At 32.7% G+C, this 19,388-nt stretch overlaps 2 protein-coding genes across 6 annotated transcripts; both read right to left on the reverse strand.

Moving 5' to 3' along the window:
- Positions 1-274: 274 nt before the first annotated feature.
- LOC134256068 (ankyrin repeat domain-containing protein 10-like) lies at positions 275-11,946 on the reverse strand. Of its 5 annotated transcripts, none has more exons than XM_062738684.1 (6): positions 11,601-11,946; positions 9,681-9,836; positions 9,127-9,218; positions 7,017-7,348; positions 3,440-3,603; positions 2,592-2,727 (listed from the first exon to the last, which is right to left on the reverse strand). In XM_062738684.1, exons 1-5 carry the CDS (start codon positions 11,799-11,801, stop codon positions 3,440-3,442), a joined length of 945 nt encoding a protein of 314 aa, XP_062594668.1. In that variant the 5' UTR covers positions 11,802-11,946; the 3' UTR covers positions 2,592-2,727. The 5 variants fall into 5 exon arrangements, with proteins under 5 accessions (XP_062594652.1, XP_062594660.1, XP_062594668.1 ...); XM_062738692.1 differs by lacking the exon at positions 3,440-3,603 and adding an exon at positions 5,141-5,312 and having other exon boundaries at positions 2,604-2,727; XM_062738700.1 differs by lacking the exon at positions 2,592-2,727 and adding an exon at positions 5,141-5,312 and having other exon boundaries at positions 3,475-3,603.
- A 1,654-nt stretch (positions 11,947-13,600) lies between these two features.
- LOC134256045 (uncharacterized) lies at positions 13,601-15,924 on the reverse strand. Its single transcript, XM_062738637.1, has 5 exons — positions 15,921-15,924; positions 14,490-14,567; positions 14,300-14,398; positions 13,834-13,884; positions 13,601-13,711 (listed from the first exon to the last, which is right to left on the reverse strand). Exons 1-5 carry the CDS (start codon positions 15,922-15,924, stop codon positions 13,617-13,619), a joined length of 327 nt encoding a protein of 108 aa, XP_062594621.1. The 3' UTR covers positions 13,601-13,616.
- Positions 15,925-19,388: the final 3,464 nt, after the last annotated feature.

Below are 19,388 nucleotides of genomic sequence, written 5' to 3' on the forward strand. Positions count from 1 at the left end.
TTGGATACCAATATATTTAATTTGCATATAAGAAAGTTTAATCTTCGCTATGTTGCCATACGGGGGCATCAGTGTTTCACAAACACATCTTGTTCCTCATGTAGAAGTCAAGAATAAATACTGCTTCAAAGGATATAAAGTCTACATATATTACGTTTTCAATGAGAAACTCTTAACACCTTTTAATATCAAATCAAAATCAAGTCTTTTTCATGTGCCAAAGAAACCCCAATCTCTGTGCACAATCTTATCAATCGAATAAAAAGAAAACACCGGTATTTCACTATTTATATTTCATTGCACTTTATCATCCACAATAAAAAATACAAAACTTTCAAAAAAAAAAACGTTTTGATCAAGTTAGTTTTGGACAATCATGAAAAATCTTTGCAAACATAAACAAACAGTGGTCCAATGTAAACACTTTCAGATAATCATAAATACTTATGAACACACAAATATTCACTCAGTAATTAAAATTTTAACAAACAGATACACCTGTTAATTAACAGCACCAACCAATAAAATAATGTATTATGGAGGGAAAAATCTCTGACATTCAAAACTCTGAGACAGTGATGGCAGAAATTACAAAGGCCATTATGATTACAAATAATTGCATTCCTTTTAGGAAGTATAAAACAGCATGTATTTATATGTATATAGTTATCTATTTTTCAGATCTTCAAGTAAGATTATCTGGGACGATTTCAACGTTCTTGGTAAAACAAACTTCAAATAAAACTGTAAATATGAATCAAATAAAAAAAGTTATCCAACTTTTAAAAAAATTGGCAAAAACATCAAATTAAAATGTATAAACTAAAAGCAAATAATCATTCTGTATATCTGTTTATCTTGATAAAAATAATTCGATACATGCATTAATTACTAGTACTATCTTTATTAGCCTGGAGTATTGGTTTTTTTTTTAGAGATCCAGCAATATATCATTACTATGTTAATTCTTATTTACATTGTGTACATCCATTTGCTTTAAAAAAAAATTTAAGAATTTTCATCTACTATAATTTTTAGCATATACATAGCACAGCGAAGGTATATAAATCAGATTTTTTTGTCCATAGGACATATACATGTATATATATTGAATATCTAGACGATACTAACATTTGCTACTTTTATACACCCATTGATTTACTTCAATGTCAATAAAAGTGGCAAAAAAAAAATTACAATAATTAATGAAAATTATGTTTTGACTTAAAGTCTTAAATGAGAACTCTGCAATAAATCATGCAGTTATGATAATAAATGATATGTACATGGAATTTAACTCGGTGAAACAGTAAATTCAACTCAATGAAAAATGGTAGAAGTTTACCAATATCAAAGAAAAACAAATAAAATTATGTTTGAACTTGATGGGAACATTTTGTTCTTTACTGTTTGTAAAGAACGCTGCCTATACATTCATCAAAATAAAAAAATCTAAAAATAATAATAATAAAGTACATGAACATTAAAATGGTAAAAGAAGCAGCTTAAAGATAGCATTTTAATAAACAGTGGGTAGATTTTAGTCAAATTTTAGTGTCATGCTTATCTTTCATAAAAATTACTGCCAACCCTCTAAGTGGGAGTACATACATAAAAAGAATTATGTAAGTGATTCTAAAGGGATATATTGCTCAAAAAACGTTGTATTTCCATTAGTGAACTCTTCAGAATTAGAGGCGTGTTTGGTCGTCTGACTGGGACAGCATGGCATTGGGGATAATACAAAACATGCCAGTATCAATCCAATTTTAAATGTTAAGTGCATTTTTCATTCTAACTAAAGAATAGAAGAACGAGATGACATATGGAAGAGAGCGAAAACCCTAACTTTATCGTCCATTGATAAAAATACGACATAATTCTGAGGTATGTGTATCGACTTTAAATGTGCCATTATGATAAAGAGATACATACGATCACCAATAAATATAAATTAATATCCTTGTCATCTCTACTCTTGATTTAAATAAAGTCCACAGCAATAAAAGATTTCATATGCATTTTGTTAGGATTTGTTCATCGACATTCAACGTGTTGTTTACATGTTTATGTTACGTTTGTCCCAGAAATCCCGCGAGATTTGTACATTCTCCGACTTTTTCACAAAAGAGCGCACTAAGAACTATAACTTTTCAGTAGTGGAAATAGAACGTATTGTAAAATATCCCAGATAATGATTTATCTTACTTTTTAATAATCTGCAAAAGGGTGCAAGATAACAATTTGCCAATGTCTACTTATCATTTCATAAAACTGGATCCCTAAAAGATTGAGATTCTTTACAAAAAAACTTAAATTTATAGGTCATGGACAAAAATAAAAATGCACATTAACATTTTTGTCATACATATGTATATACATGTTTATGTATAAGCAAAAAACAAATGTCACAAAACAAATGTAGCCATTTAGAAAGATAAGTACATTGGCGAACAGAACTAATTTTTTTTTTGACAAAAATAAATACAAATGTAGTAGGATCCCTGCTTCCTTTCCTGGTGATGTTATTTATTTTTTGGATGCAGCCACCTTAAGATCCATGAAATTCACTGATGACCGAATGGATAAACAGGGAGTCATATCCTTGCTGTGCCCACACTGTTCTCTCATGTTCCTCTACACTACTTCCTGTCAAGGAGGGGAAATAACTGTTGTTGTTAACTAATGGCGTGTTAGAAATGCCCGAGTTTTGCAAGACACACACATCTGAAAAAATACAACAAACATACACTAAAACATGAAGTGTTTTTTTTTAAAATTAGTTTCAGGCATCTTGTTCAACTTAACATGTACTATCAAACGTATGGGCAAGCATTCCTAAATATCTAGGAAGGTATACCTATTGAAAGAAGTGTTGAAGAAATGTATTTACTATGTAATGCTATCATGATGTAAAATGCAATTTTGAAAAAGAATCACAATTCATGTTTATTCTAATCTGTTGAATTTCACTAATATTCATCTTTTGAAATAAGAAATAAACAGAATAAAGATTTTCATTCCCCATCTACTAATTTTGCAAAACATGTAACTTTTGTAAACTGTACAGCTATAAAACTAGCTTCAGTTTTTTCAACATTTGGTTGATCAAGCATTTCTTCTCATGTTCCCATACTATAATCTATAACTTAAAATCACAGATAGAGTTAACATTGATACCATGGACTCCCCCCCCCCCCCATCTTTGGACCAAAGATAAATTAATTTACTGACTGTTTCTTCAATCATTTCAATTTTATTTATCTTCATTTTTTAACTAAGCTACCGGGATTTCAATGATCCCTGGAAATCCTTGGTGTTGTACCATACCATTTTTTTTTTTACAACAGAAATAAGTCCTGGTACTTATATGAAAGAGTCTTCAAAATTAGTATACATAGAAGCTTGACTGTGAACAATCTACAACGGTCTGACTTACTTATATATAATGGGAAAGCAAGCCCATACATTTAACAGGTACATTAGCATTAGGGTGTCCGGATATCTTGGAGCAGACCAATCCATTGTTGTTTTCCTTTACTTGCATAAAATGGGGATTTTGAGCAGGGGGCATTTCAAAATTGTTAATTTCCCACAAAGAATCTAAAAAAAGAATCAAGAAATCATAGAATTATATTCAAAAAATTAAAATAAGTAATGGAATGGCAGTATATAAAATATCAAAAATAAAACCTGCATGCAGCAATTTTTTTTTCAACTTTTAAACACAAGAAACAATTTCTTTTAATTTATCAAATGTGTGTCTTTATTCAAGCATCTGTGAATGTATTCTCCTACATTAAAAAATATACATGTATCTTACAAAATGTAATTTTTTTCTCTCCTGGAAAAGCCTCCGAAAGACTGTATGTTTTGAAATAATATGTTAGTCTACACTCCAGTGGATAAAAGGGTAGAACTTAGAATTTGATGCTCTGAATAGTTTCCCTAACAGGAGAAGAAAGTCAGTTTTGATTTGATCAAAAGTTACTGGTATAATTTTATCAAAACAAAAAAATTCAAAAAAACAGGAGCACTTTTAATTTACAATACAAAAATTGGTTCACTGAATTCGAAGAAAAAATATGAAGATGCAGGAATGATGCAGTGAGTGCATGCAAAAAGGGCTCAAAAAGTGAAAAAAAAAAGAAAAAAGTATGAGATAACGCTGCAAAGCATCCTTTCATATCTGCTCTGTTACAGTACTGACATAAAATGCCTTGTTTATTCCAATAAATTGCAACAACATTATACAAAATCAGAATTAATGTGTAAAGCAATGTAATCTTCAACTTTGAATCTTGATTATTTTTAGTCACCTGCAAAGCACAGCAACATAATTATGCTGATCAATTTGTCCGTCTCCGTGTTACACTTGATATATTGCACAACATACTTTCTGCTCAGGAAAAAGGTTAGAGACCCTATGACCTTGAACTTTCACCTGCCTATTAGAAATCAAGTTTGACAAGGCTCCCATTTTTTAATTGTTAAAATTTTGTAAACAATATGAATTGCCACCTGGGCAAAAAATACACACCTCTGATAAAAAGTTTAAAATTTTATGGCAATAGATGAAAATTTAATTTTTATTCAATATTTGTGTGTATTGCTTGATCCATGCAATTAGAATATGATAATGCAGTTATGTCATTATTATGTGTCCTTTGACTTTGCTGTTTATTTTAGCTTTCTTTCTTAACTTTCTCTACATCTACATGAGAGATGAAAGAACAGATCCCCCAAAGAATTGATTTTGTTTTTTAACACTAAGCATAAAACTCATTGTCCTTGTATGCATGGAACTCACATTTTCAATAATACTACAAATGCAAAATGCATAAAATCAACACATAACAGAATTCATGTTAAAACTAAAACCTTTTCCTTTTCAATTTAAATTTGATTTATTTTAGCATAAGTATGCATTTAAAGTCGATGCTTTTCATTTAACAGTTGTATTAATTAATTTATACTTTGAAGCAACCCAATATGCCCCCCCCATTTTTGGTCAAATCAAAGCACATACAGGATACTTTACAATGCTATGACACAAAACAGCCGAGAAAAACTGGAAATCAGGCATATCAAAAGCACTCTAATGAAGTCAGGATGGCAGCACACAATGTTTAAAACTAACCTGTCGAGTATTAATTAGGACAGGCTATTCTATAAAAATACTTGGAAATCAGACTTGGACACGAGATGTGAGCTGTCCTCACACCTGAGGGGCTCGGTTGACAGCGCCAATACGGCCTGATAGGAGACGATCACATTATTTATGTCTGTGTCTAGCTCATTTTGAGCTTGTACTGAAAGCAAAAGGCAAAGAACAAACATATCTCAACCAATTCATTGCTGTGTTTTGTTATATGAGATTTAGAAAAGGTGTATAAATATAGGCGAGAATTTGATCATGATGATGATACAGCTATAAATATGTTTATACTGTATAAATTGAAAGCTGGTATGGTAAAATAAATTTTACTGGTGTTATTTGAAGAATACATGTATCTGTAATATGTATAAGCTGTGCATACATTTATTTGAAGTATTTATACTTGTCAGAAGTGGCTAGGGTTTGTTAAGAATTCTGCAATGTATAGGAATTTTCTAATAAAATAAATTCATAAATACATGTATATCATACATGCATGTTATGGTTTCAAATTGAATTGTTTTATTAGTGTGCTAAAATAGCACAGGCCATCTATGTATAATTCAAGTGTACTTTAATCATCTATGAATCCGTGAATAAAAAAGTTATCTTTATTTTAAAGAAAATTTGAAAATTAAAATTTAAAAAATACCTCCCTCATCTACTTTATTGCCAATAAAATGATAAATAAAATGCCTCCCTCCCGCATCTGTTTTGGAGAAAATTGGCCTGAGAACCAGAGAATTAAATTTAGATAGCCTTATGGATTTTTTTTTAAATTTCCAAAATAAATTTGTATTTTGACATCTACTCCTTGAAGTTGAAAGGAAATTTCAAATCTGTATTTGTTACCCTATGAGGGGTGATCATTAAGTTCTGAAACTTGTCTGAATTGTCAAATAATAAAAGGAGTTTTCATATATAATAAAAAAAAATTGTGATAAAGTGGTTGGTAGTTTTAATCATGTATAATAAAAAAAACTAGAGGTACTGTGAGCGATGAGCTCACTAAATGATACCCCCCGCCTCCCATATGGTTATAACTGGTGAAAAATTCCATGTTTTCCTGTGGCCGGGAAACCCAAAATATGTGTCGAATCAAAAAGTAAAATAGGAGGTGCACAATGGCAATATGTAATAAAGATGAAAGTTTCATCAAATTTCATTCAGTGGTATGAGAGGAGTTCAAATATTAAAGAATTAACGAACTATATCTCTTTCATAGTATAAAAATAGCAATGCTTACTCTAGCTGTAGATTTGTAGCTTACTGGTTTGAAGAAGAAGAGAGCTCTTTAAAATAATAAACTGAATAATAATAAATTCAAATATTAATTTGATTTACCCTGAGTTGCCCCCCCCTGTAACTATGTTCAGCCTGTATGCTGATATGCTAAGTTTTCTACACATCGATTGCAATTCTAAATCAAGAGACCAAGTTTGAGTTTATCCATAGTTTATTGAAATATTTGATTCAATTTCTGTTTATTTCTTCATTTCTTCTGTGTACTTTGCAAAAATGAATGGCTTAGTTACTTGTAAGGAATCTGTTTTGGTGCATTTATCTAGAAACCATGGATTGTTTTTACATTTAAGTAACTAATTTTAAAGCTGGTGAATTTTATAACATATCCCAAATTAATAATCGTCAATGTTTAAGGTCAATTTTAAAAACTGCATTCATGCATAAGATAAAGTCTCAGAACATTTTGGCTCACCCCTCATATGGTCATGTTAAACCTGACACTACAAAACATTGCTTGTAATAGAATGTGTTAGATGTTTCACACATGTAGACAATAGCAAAAAATTGGTACACAATGTCCTCCATATGACAAAATGACACAACCCATACTGACCCCCTTTCCTCATTCGTTTGAAGGAATCCTCCTCGCAGCACTCATCTCGCCCCCTCTTCGTGCCGATTAGGGGTCCATCCCCTGACATATCCATGCCATTATCAACAGGACTGGGACCATCAGAAAAGTGACCATTATGATGAGTCGTGTCGGTCATCATCTGCTCCATCTGACCGTGCAGTAGGTGGGATGGTTGCATAGTAACACACTGAGTCCTGGGCAGTTGTCCCTGGCTCTGCAGTTTGGCAGCATTCTCAATGTACTGAGCACACTCAAGGTGGCCGTTTTCTGCCGCTGCTTGACTAGGTGTACAATGACTATGATTGAGCAAACTGAAAGTAGAAAATGCAAAGTACATGGAAATTCAAAAGAAAAAATTAAAAAATGCAGAATCTGTATTCTTCTGGCAATCTATATGGGAATGAAACTGAGTAAAAAAAAATTTTATCGGATATCCTTATGCTTTTTCATTTACCATTATTTTAACTTATGAGAAATCATATGAAGCAACTTAAAACATAAGATTACCAAAACCTGCCAGTAGTGTTAAATCTAAAGCAAACTAGCATGGCGCGGCGCCATGCCCCTTTTTCTCGGCGCCATGCCCTTATTTCCTAACCCAAAATTAACTAGAGGTACTGTGAGCGATGAGCTCACAAAATGATACCCCCCGCCTCCCATATGGTTATAACTGGTGAAAAAGTCCATGTTTTCCTGTGGCCGGGAAACCCAAAATATGTGTCGAATCAAAAAGTAAAATAAGAGGTCACAATGGCAATATGTAATAAAGATTCTGTGAAAGTTTCATCAAATTTCATTCAGTGGTATGAGAGGAGTTGCGGATAAGAGATGGGTACCCCAAAGCGTAACAGACGGACGGACGGACGGACAGACAGACAGACGGACGGACGGAAGGACGTACAGACGGACGGACGGAATTAACGATTACTATATACCCTCCCGCTTTTCAAGCGGGGGGTATAATAAATATGCACAGTTTAGGCAATATTCCTTCGCTGTTCCGGTTATTCAGTGCATGCTGATAATCCCTTTGTTTATATAACGACAGGAAATCACTTCACGCCTCAGGCTGTCAGGGTAGAGGATTTAACTTGAGAAACTGTCATTTGATTGCATTGATTATGCAAGAATTAGCCCAAGACCAAGGATAAATTAACTTGTAAATTATTAACTAATTATAATCAGGATCGTTTTTATTAAACCGAAAATAGAATAAAACACATGTAGTTCAACTTGAAGAAAAAATGTATATTTTACCTGACTAAAATACCTACAGTGTACCAAAAAAACTGAATGTAATGTGATAAAGAGGCTTAAACAACAAACTAAGTTTAATAGTTTCTTTGATTGAACTGATAGATTTGACAAGCTGAGGGTTAATGTTTCTAATTAAAGCCACAGTTTTTTAAAAACAAATTATACATTGCATTAATTTTTTTGGGAGTGAGACCAGTTTTCACTTGTTCCTGTTGGTAGAATAATTCAGTATTTTCCAAGTAAAGAGAATGGTCTCTACATGTTTTTTTCAAAATGCCCCTCCCCCTTTCCTGAAAAAAAAGTATTTTCGTTTAATGTTTAAATATTAACTGTACTAGTACACAAATAACACAGTCCAAGCAGGTAAAATATCATACCTCCAAACTTAAATAATTTTTGCAGATGTCTCAGCTAGAATAATACCATTACTTTACTACTTTTTTGATTAAAGAAATTGGATGTAAATGCCTTTTTTATATTCTTTTTGTTTCAATAATTGTCATGTCAGCCCAGGTGTGCTTATTGTGTTGGTATTTTAAGAAAAATGAATGGAATACAGATATATCACTTGTTTAAATAAAGATTTCAATATGAAAGGATATTTAAAGTAATTAAATATATGTTAAAGTACGTAAAAATTAATAAATATTAAATTTAATTTTAAACACATTAACATTTGTTTTAAAAGTGCCCTCGTGAGATCCTGTCGCGACGCAAAGTGCCCTTTTGATTCCTTGATTACCATGCCCTTTTTAGGGTCTAGATTTAACACTAGCCAGACTGTTTAAATATGCTTATTTTCAAATTTTCATAAACTCAGACCGTGTCTTACCATAGACTTGCCCCCTGGGACACTAGCAGACTGACACACTCCATGTGTCCTTTCTTGGCGGCTTTGTGTGTGGGGGTATCACCCAGATAGTCCTGTAAATACATCAAAATCCTCATATTCTGAACATGCCAGTAACATCTGTACAATTTGAATCAAAGAGAATTTAACTCTGCAACTAATATTTTTACTTTTCAATAAAAATACATAGAATTAAATCTTATCTTTTTTTAATGTATTATTTTCTACTGTAGCAGAGGTTCATATGCACTCTTCAAAGCAATTTTTTCTCATATTTATTCAAGCACCACTTATTCTAAATTTAGGAATATAGCGTAATCTAGGTAACATTCAATTATAATTATCTGCTTTACAGTTGAAATGATCAATCTCAATGACCCTTTGCAGTTGTCTCATGACTTTTGCAACCTCTTTACTATTAATCTTTCCCCCAAAAAATTTTTAGGGAGGAAATGGAACATAAATTTTTGTATCACACTGATATTTAGCACCATGCTGTACTCTCTTTGGAACAGGCTGAAAACGGAGCACAATACCTGGCGATCGATACTAGCCCCTGACTGGACTAGCCACTGAATGCAGTGAGGGTGACCAGCACATGACGCCAGGTGGAGCGGAGATTGTTGGAACTTGGAGGACGCATTGTCACACCCGTATTGCGAGAGACTAGAGAGTTTCCTCAGACAAGCCAGCTAGGGGGAGAGAAAAAGAAAACAAAAGTCATTAAGCAAGCACACCTATATTTTACCTGTCGATTTATGAGGGCATGGTTTTGAAGTAACCAGGATAAACAGTGCCCTTTTCCACTTTCGGCGGCTACGTGGGATGGGGTAATGTTGGTCCGATCGGTGGGAACATCACAGTTTGCCCCATTCTCTACTAATTTGATCAGGCAGGTGAGCTAAAAAAAGGACATGCTGACATTTTTTTTTCAAATTTTTTTTAATGAATTTCAAAAATTATAAATGCAATATATGACAATACAAATACAATATACATACAATATATGCTTTAATTCAATAAATACAAATATGAAATATCACTTTTATTTTGCCTTCATCATGACAACTTGGAAGAGGAAGCTAACCCTCCTTTTAGATGATTTTTTTTTTGGTCATCAGTGATACAAAATATTTCTTTTCTACTGTTTTCCTCGTAGAGAAATCATTATCTTTAAATGCTCCTTGAACGTAATATGTAATTTTTAAAATACTCAACATAAGGGTTCAATCTGCATTTTTTTATGTGGTAGAGAACAATGAATGTTTCTGAATTCTCTACCATACTTTTTTGGTTGTACTGCAATTAAATTCCATTTTCACTTTTCACTCAACTGGGTTTAAGGTTTCGTCAAAGGTCAACATGTCTAAAAATTTATTTTACAATAACTCCAAAACTATGTGAGGTTTAAAGTTTAAACTTTTAGAGTTTATAAATTTTTCATTGATTAACAGATAGAAAGTATCACTTGATAAAAAATACTTGGAAAAAATATTTAAATTGAGAAAAAATCCTTTTAGAAATGCATATTTTTTAAGAAAATGCACCTAATTAATTCCATACTTTTAGTGAAAACCATCAATGCAAAAACAAAATATGTTTATCAATGAAGGGCAAGTTGGACTTGGATAGCCTCTGGAAAGTTGTTTTTCCTGTTTATTTTGTCCAAATGTTAAGACTTGAAAGCGAAAGTACATTGCAAATGGCAGGTTCTACAGGGGTCTTGTCTTCATACGTGTCATGCTTTCAATAACAGCCTTTCAAAGACCATTCACGTCCAACATGCCCTTCAATGATAAACATATATTATTTTTCTGCAATGATGGTTTTCACAAAAAGGACAGAATTAAGCAGGTGCATTTTTCTTTAAATATGCACATTTTCTGATACAATTTTTCTAAGAAATATCTTTTTTAAAATATCATATTAATCAATGATATATTTATAATCTGTGAACATTTTGACTTCATACCACACATAGTTTTGGAGATATTGTAAAAATATTTATTTAGACATGTTGACCTTTGATTTTTTTTATTTTCAAAACATCAATTTTGATGGCAACCCATCTAAAAGACTGTCACAATAAAAATATGAGATGTAACAATCATTTACATGTCAAATAACAAGTTTTAAACACGCCAGTCTACTGTGAACATGAACTTTCCCTTCCTCAAGATACCATTTAAGGGACATAACTTTCACGCAGAACAACCCGTTTAATTTTCGAGTAAAAATGTTTAGATATGCTAGTACCAACAAAAAGTAATCTTTTGTTTATATCTGAGTAAAGACAGTTTTTATTCCCTGCAGCTAAACTAAGATGTACATGTACCTTAATCAACCGTAATAAAACAGGAATTCTGTAACCAGGTAGGCCTAACTACTAAAAATACCTCTCTCAAAATCTTGATAACTAAAATGAAAAATAAAATGACATGCGTCGTATTAATCACCTTTCCAAAATTTGCTGCCCAATGTAACGGAGACCATCCGTAAAAACTGTCCTCTTCGTAGAACTCGGTATTTCCGCTGGATAATAAAATCGACAGACTTTCCAAGTCGCCATTGCGGCATGCTTGGTGTAAAGGAAAATGTCGTTGGAATAACTCCTCTGAGGACAAAGACCATGTTTGAACTTCGTTATGATGCGCCATGATTTCGTTTCAACAAAGAATATGATTGTTCTCTCTATATTTATTTAATATTCTTCTTGTAAACATTAGATTTTGGATCACACAGCCGGCATCAAACAATGCATGTTGTTTATTAGTACATCCGGGCGTTTATGACGCGTTGGTTCCAAAAATAGTACACAATGCCGTTGGCGCCAAAATACATGCCGATAATCTACGGATCTCGGCATCGCTATCTAATATTGTTGGTGTTTTAACAGACATATTTTATTAATTTGAAAAAAGAAACACACACTACGAGAGACAAAAAATGAACTACTACAAAAAAGACAGAAAACACGAGAATTAATAGTCCTAAAAAAAAAAAAAATCAAAAAAGAAGGGGGGGTTCTATATACAGTACTTAATTCTGTTTGCATAAATCTACTCTTATCAGCTCACAAAAATCCTTGAAATTTCTGAGGTTGTTTCATTATGTCTCAATCAATGCGAGTCTGTAATGTAGAGCGGCTCTTTTTTTCTTCTAGCTACTTCTGAGTGTAAACTATATTTAAAAGAGAAATTTAAACGAATCCTCCTCCCCAACATCTAGATGTATTTGGGGTCTAGACACCCCCTCCCCCAGCCCTAGAGATCTGCAATCACATGTATTAAATACATATTTAATTTCTGAAAACGATTTGTCACAGCCCTGTCTAAAGTATTGAAGAAATAAAACACAACACGGCTGCTGGGTACCGATTCGCTATTTATTTAAAAACATGGGCGTCGGAGGCAAATTGAAAGGGGGGGCTTATTGAAGGGGGGGCTAAACCATCAAAAAAGGTAACCCCCGATTTTATATGCATAGAATATGTCTATCTTTGCGAAAAAAGGGGGGGGGGCTAAGCCCCCCTATACCCCCCGGTTCCGACGCCTATGAAAAAAAATTACGATAGACATGCATGTACAGAAAAGGGGTGACCTGAAATATGATAAATAACAGGTATTAATATTTCTCATCTCACTCACACTTTTACGCGAATCGTTTAAACTTAAGAATTTGGATAATTCAGAAATTACTTATTTTAAATAAAATGATCAAATAAATACTGAATAAAAATTGAATATACTAAGAAGTTATTTAACAATTATTTCTAACTGTAATTTAGACACAATGCCACAATTATCGGGAGATACACTTGTGTTGGGGAGAGGGATCGAGCGTCTTCTATCCCCAAAGTCTATGGCTGGAGTGCCCGAGAATTTGTAGACCTATTGTCGCGAATGCGCAGGGAATACAGAATAAACAGTATAAATAAATGAATAAGGCAGTGAAAAAACATAGTAAATTCCGTATGGTGACAACAGAATTCATCAGTTACTATAATATGATGCCTTTTAAAAATATATGAAAAGGCAATGAATGATAATTAGTAACATTTTAATTGTAATTCACCCTGTGATAGATTTTTTACTTTTGGACTAGAAGTATTGTACTGGGGTGGGACCCCTCCTGAAAGAATCCTGAATTCCAACCTGCCTTACCACCTCTATCTAGATTTTACAAACTTGAGTAATTTTAAACACGTAAAGCAAGTAAAATGTCAGAATGAAATATTTTTAATGAGAAAAGTGTGCATAAGAGTTGTTTTACATACTATGTGCTCCTTACATCCAAATTTCATGAACTGTATAAAAAAGAAAATAATAATATACAGGTATGCATATGTTATTTATTTTGAAAAGTATTACATATATATTGCAATGTCCTAATAAATGATAAAGCAGGAAGCAAATGACAGATACTTTACGAAATTAAAGTTCTTGATTACATTCGGTTGTTGCATAGAGGTGTCAGTTTCTTAGTTCAATGACATCATGTGCTGTTGTAGACATGCGCAACAGTTCTACTTGGTTCTCTAGATCCATGATTCTTAAACGTAGTTCCTCTGTAAATAAAATACGAGTCATCCGTACATTCATAAAGATGTTTTACAAAATAGAAAAGTTAAAAGAGAGGAGGAGGTTTTTCGAGTACCTATATTATTTCTGTTTATTCCGCTGAAATTACCTTCGATTTCAGTCAAGAATCTTGCAAACTCAAATGCCGTCGGACATCGAACTGAAAAATTACAGAAAACAACACATTTCATTTTTTTTTAACATGTGAAAGTCTGTAAAAGTAGATCTAAAATATTTCATTTCTTTGCTTTAAACAAGAGATATCACGATTTTATTGACCATTTTTACTCGCGAAATACATAATGTTAATATTCGTAAAAAAAGTAAAAACAAACCAACAGACTAACAAACAAACAAACAGAAAAACTATCATGTATTTAATTAATACATGACTTTGTCATCGTCGCAAACCACGTCCAAAATCATACATTCTGGCATGAGTGGACTCCGGACCGTGGCTTGAGACCATATTCATGTTAATTGTATGATATATGAACTCATAATAATCGAAAAATATATATATATCCAATGATAATAATTTTTACCATTATTTGTATATATAATGTTTTACCTACCACCATGCCGTGATCGATACTCGGACAACGCCCACACTCTGTCTCCCTCTGTTTGACTTTCTATGACGGCACGCTCTATGTCTCCCAACTCATCCCAGCCTGTTGGAAGGACAAGTAACTATACAGAAATTGAAATGAATTTATTAGCGTTACAGTAATACTTCATTTATGAAATTCAATATGAGTTTACCAGGTAAGGCTTCAATGACACTTGTGAACGGTCTTGTTTTTCCGAGTACTATTCTTACTGCAGTAGTCAATGCTAAAGCTGTAATATAAGGAGGAAAACATAATTAAAAGAGCTATCCAAATTTGACTATCTTAAGCGCCACCAGAAAAATCATCACTTTAAAATAGTTTTTTCTCTGTTAAAAGTACAGACTTTTATACGAGGATACCTCTTCCACCCCTGTATTGTTACACTATAGATAATCAAATAAGGGTAATCTGAGTAGTGTATAAAAAAGAAGTTCGACCCCTACCCTCTTGAAATACGATTTTTTTTTGTTTGGGCAATTAATTTTCCTAACTTTCTTTCTACTTGTCAGATTTTTTTAGGTTTAATTTTTATGCAACAAGTTTCGGGGGTACATGTATATATAGTTTTTGTCGTGTCCGTCCGTCCGTCTAGCTGTCTCTCGGTCTGTCTGTTTGTCCGCAAAAAACTTTAACCTTGCCCATAACTGTTGATTTAGTGGAGCTATGATTTTCATATTTAACATGTGCATTATAGTTTTTACTTTTTAGTATTAGTGACGGAAATCGTAAAGGTCAAGGTTGGTGGCATCCTATAAAAGGTCTTGCCACAAAAAATACATATGTGAAGTATAAATGTCCTGGTATCTACGGTTCAATAGATATGGCCAAAGTAAAAGTTTGGAGTTTTTTGTGTTAAAGTGGGTCAAACTCCAAAGTCAAAAAGACGAATTTTGTGGTACCCATAGAAAGGTCTTATCACAAGGAAAACACTTAGTATGAAAGCCCTAGCACCAGCTGTTCAAAAATTAAGGCCAAGGCTAAAGGTTGGTATCATTTTTTGAAAAATTTGATCAAACTCGAAGGTCAAGGCTAAAAGGTCAAATTTGGTGGTACCCAAAGAAACATATAGTCAGAAGGAATACCCTTGTGAAATATGAAAGCCATAGTCCCTCTCCCCAAAAGTAATGGCCAAGGTTAATGTTTTTGGGGACAAACAAACAGATGAGCAGATAGACAGACAGATAGACAGGACAAAAACTATATACCCCAGAAACTTCGATTACGGGGGTAAAAAGTTTTGTTAGCTAAAAGATACTAAATGATTTAACTCTTTCAACTTTATCAAATAACTCTCGTACAAGTTTAAGAAAGTTTGTCTGAAATATCATATACAGTCGTCTGTTTAGACACTTAATCAAAATAAATACCAATTATTGCTATATTTTGAAAAAGTTCAATTTATATTTAAATATAACGTGTTTTAATAAATGTAAATAAAAAGCCACATTTAAAATAAATATTAATGTAAACATCGAATAAAAACAGTTTAATTATCAACCTATAAATCAAAAACAATGTATAAAACTATTTTAATAATCATTTGAATAAATAATAATTATAACCTCAGATAGATTGAACATACCCATATCGGTCGAGCAACTCTATACATGTATAGTTATATTAATTTTCGCCAAAAAAAAAAGGGAGAAGACAGGTATACGGAAGCTCGTTCGCGATAAAAATATTTAGCTTTAAATAGTTTTCGATATTTAAAAAGTACGCAAATGTTGATGTTGCATTGGAAGAGAACGGCAAAAATCCTACCCTCAACCCACACCCTTGCACCTTGACCAACTCCTGCCAAGTTTTCCTCCAAGAATGTTATTTCTTTCTGTTATTTCATTCCATTTAGAAAATGAAAATGAAAGATTTATACTACATGTAATAGTCTAATAGATTCTATATGTAACAAGTAATAAGTGTTCAAAAAGCTTGACTGAATATAATACCATTAATATCAATAGAACCCTTTAAGCATGATAAGTTATAAAAGTTTACATTGGAGGAAGGGGAAATTATTTCACTGCAGTAAATTATGTAACACAAAACATCGTGCATTTGAAAATCATTTTAAGTTGTTTGCTTCAGTATACTGTATAGGGGATTAATTTAACGGGTTGTAATTTTCACGTTTTTCTCTCATCTGACACAATCGCGGTTTCTTGAATTCACGGAATTTGGTATGTAATAAAAGTTACTTCCCTTGTCTCCATTTAATCCATACCAGAGCTACATGTAAACGACATTAATCAGAGTTTTGTCTTTATTTTACGAACAACAGGGTAAGTTATTATAAAATTGTTAGATTTCATAAATAATCGATTAACATAAATGCAGTTATTAATAGTCCCTAAAAGTTAGATGACTTTCCTATATGCTATTACTATGAGTGCATGTGCACCCGAGATCTTCAATACAACGCGGCGAAAAACCACTGGACGGAAATAAAACTTTTTATGTAGTTCTACGAAATAATATCCTTCCACACTTCCTTCGTCAGTAAGTTCGATATTTGAAAGACTTTTAAAACCAGAATGTCGATAAAATTAAACTACATAAACTAATATGCATGAGAATGCAGGTAACAAATACACGTGGTAACATTAGTTACGCACAGGTAATCAAAACCCATGGCCCACGTGTTTTGTTTGATGAAACATGTAGCGTTGGCTATTAAAACAGTTTTTGAACAAACACAAATTATCATCTGCCGATTTGAATTAAAGTAAAGCGTGATAATTAAAATTAATTGAATGACAGTTCTACTCGCAATTACTGAAATGACTGCACGTACACCTATATAAATCTTATGTAGTCTATTCTCAAATTTCCAAATAAAACATGGAGATTATTGAAAATTTATTTTCTGTTTCTTGAATTCACGGATTTGTTAACACCGTGAATATAGCGAATATTAACACCGCGAGTTATTTTCCCCCTATACAGTACTCATCAGAGCAATGGAACGTTGTAATTGATTTATGCTGGAAATCCGTGGCTATGTATAAAGGTTACATAACTTAGCTAACTTCCAAGAAGTCCATGATGTTTATTTGGCTGCTATACTCTTCCATAGCTTTACAGGTACGTTGTAACTATACCGGAGTGTAGTGTACTTGCTTAATTCCACAACCCGACACTCCAGTTAATATAAATCAAGACGTTATAAACCATTTGAAATATACCGATACGGAAATACTATAGGGGGTGTGCTTCGCGGAATTCTCATTGTTACAGGTCTTTTAACTGCCTAGACTGGCATTAAAATAAAAAGAGGCCCATGGGCCACATCGCTCACCTGAGCAGTGTGGCTGGGAAAAAGTAGAAATTGGATTATTATTGAATAGTTAATATCAAAAGTAGTCCCAAGACCAATCATGGCTTTGCTTTTCTTGATAAGATGATTTTTAAAGAATTTTCCTATATATTTCTATGTAAAACTTTGGTTGGCCATTTCATAGGGGCTTGTCTTCCGGATTGTTAAATGTAAAATATTTTTTTTTAAATTGTATAGAAAACTATGGAATGCCATATACGACAGCCAACTGCTTACTGCCAACTGCCACATATATTTGAATAAATTTTATATTTATATTGATATTTATATGAATTTTCAGAAAGAAGAAGAAAAAAAAAACAGGCGCAGATCCAAGAGGTCACCCGGCATGGTAAAATTAAATTGACTAAATGACCATTATGTTTTAATTTATGTAATATTCAGTATATGCCATTGATAAAGTGCATTGTTTATTTATATTTTCTTATTTGAAAAATGAGTATTTTCTGCTTTTAATCTTTAATGAAGTAACTCCCCCCCCCCCCCCGCCCCCGCCGGAGACAACAAAACCTTTGAAGAGAAAACATTAAAAAAAATATATATTTGTCGTTTCGCAGATAAAGATATTTTGAAAATTCTTTAGTTAAAAATTTCCAAAAATTAAAGATGTACTAGTATATCTCTGTGTGTTATAATGTTTCAAATGCAAAGATCTTGGGAGTGGGGGCATTAGTCATGGGTTAATGTATAAACTAAACGAACTATAAAACTGACCTTGGACCCTTCACTTAGAAAACGCCGATCAAACATTTTATCTCTTTGTTTTTACAAATAAGATATGTTTTACATGCATAGATCTAGAGAGACAGGTCCGGACCACCCTCTGGAATTTGTAAAGTTATTTTATGCACAAACTAAACTAAAAGTTATTCAATGTATAAAATGAATCAACTAAAAGAAACCTAAGAACCCCCCCCCCCCCCCCGAAAACGCGGATTCGTGTTAAGTTGGTATAAAAAATGTCATAGACATGAAGGTTTGACGCATGAGAACCCCCCCTCTCCACGGCCGAAATAAATTTTTACATTACGGAAAGGACTTTACGTTTTTTTTTTCTTGTCAAGAAAATTTCTAGGTTGGATTTTTTTTTAACATGAGTGACCCTCTTGGAAAAAATGTTCTAGATCCGCCCCTGTTTTTCTTTTTTGTCAAGAAAATTTCTGGGTTGTATTTTTTTTAACATGAGTTACCCTCTTGAAAAAAATGTTCTAGATCCGCGCCTTTTTTTTTTTCTTTTTTGAAAATTCACATAAATATCAATAAAAAAAAAGATTTATTCAAATATTTGTGGCAGTTAGCAGTAAGTAGCTGACAGTTGGCAGTAAGCAGTCAGCAGTTGGCAGTAATTAAGCAGTTGGCTGTCGTATATGGCATTCCATAGAAAACTGATAAATATATGTACTCTGACAAACAAAGGCCCCTATCTATGGCACGCCAAATTCACAAAAATGAGATAAACCTAGTTTCACAATTGATAAACTAGGTTTATCGACTGTAAACTATAGTTTACAAACCGTAAAATATAGTTAACGATTCGTTAAGTATAGTTTTCATCTGTAAAACTATATTTAACGGTTGTTAACTATACTTTACAAATGTTAAGGTCAAGATCTAGTAAATGGAAGGTGCCTACAGATTTTTCAAATTTAAGAAATCAATTCATTTAATGATGCTTTATAACATAAGCTTGGTCAAAATAGGTGTTTCGGGGCA

The sequence above is a fragment of the Saccostrea cucullata genome, unplaced genomic scaffold (assembly GCF_032062105.1).
Source record: "Saccostrea cucullata isolate Sc308-1 unplaced genomic scaffold, CSIRO_AGI_Scuc_v1 ctg1086, whole genome shotgun sequence".
Lineage (NCBI taxonomy): Eukaryota > Metazoa > Mollusca > Bivalvia > Ostreida > Ostreidae > Saccostrea > Saccostrea cuccullata.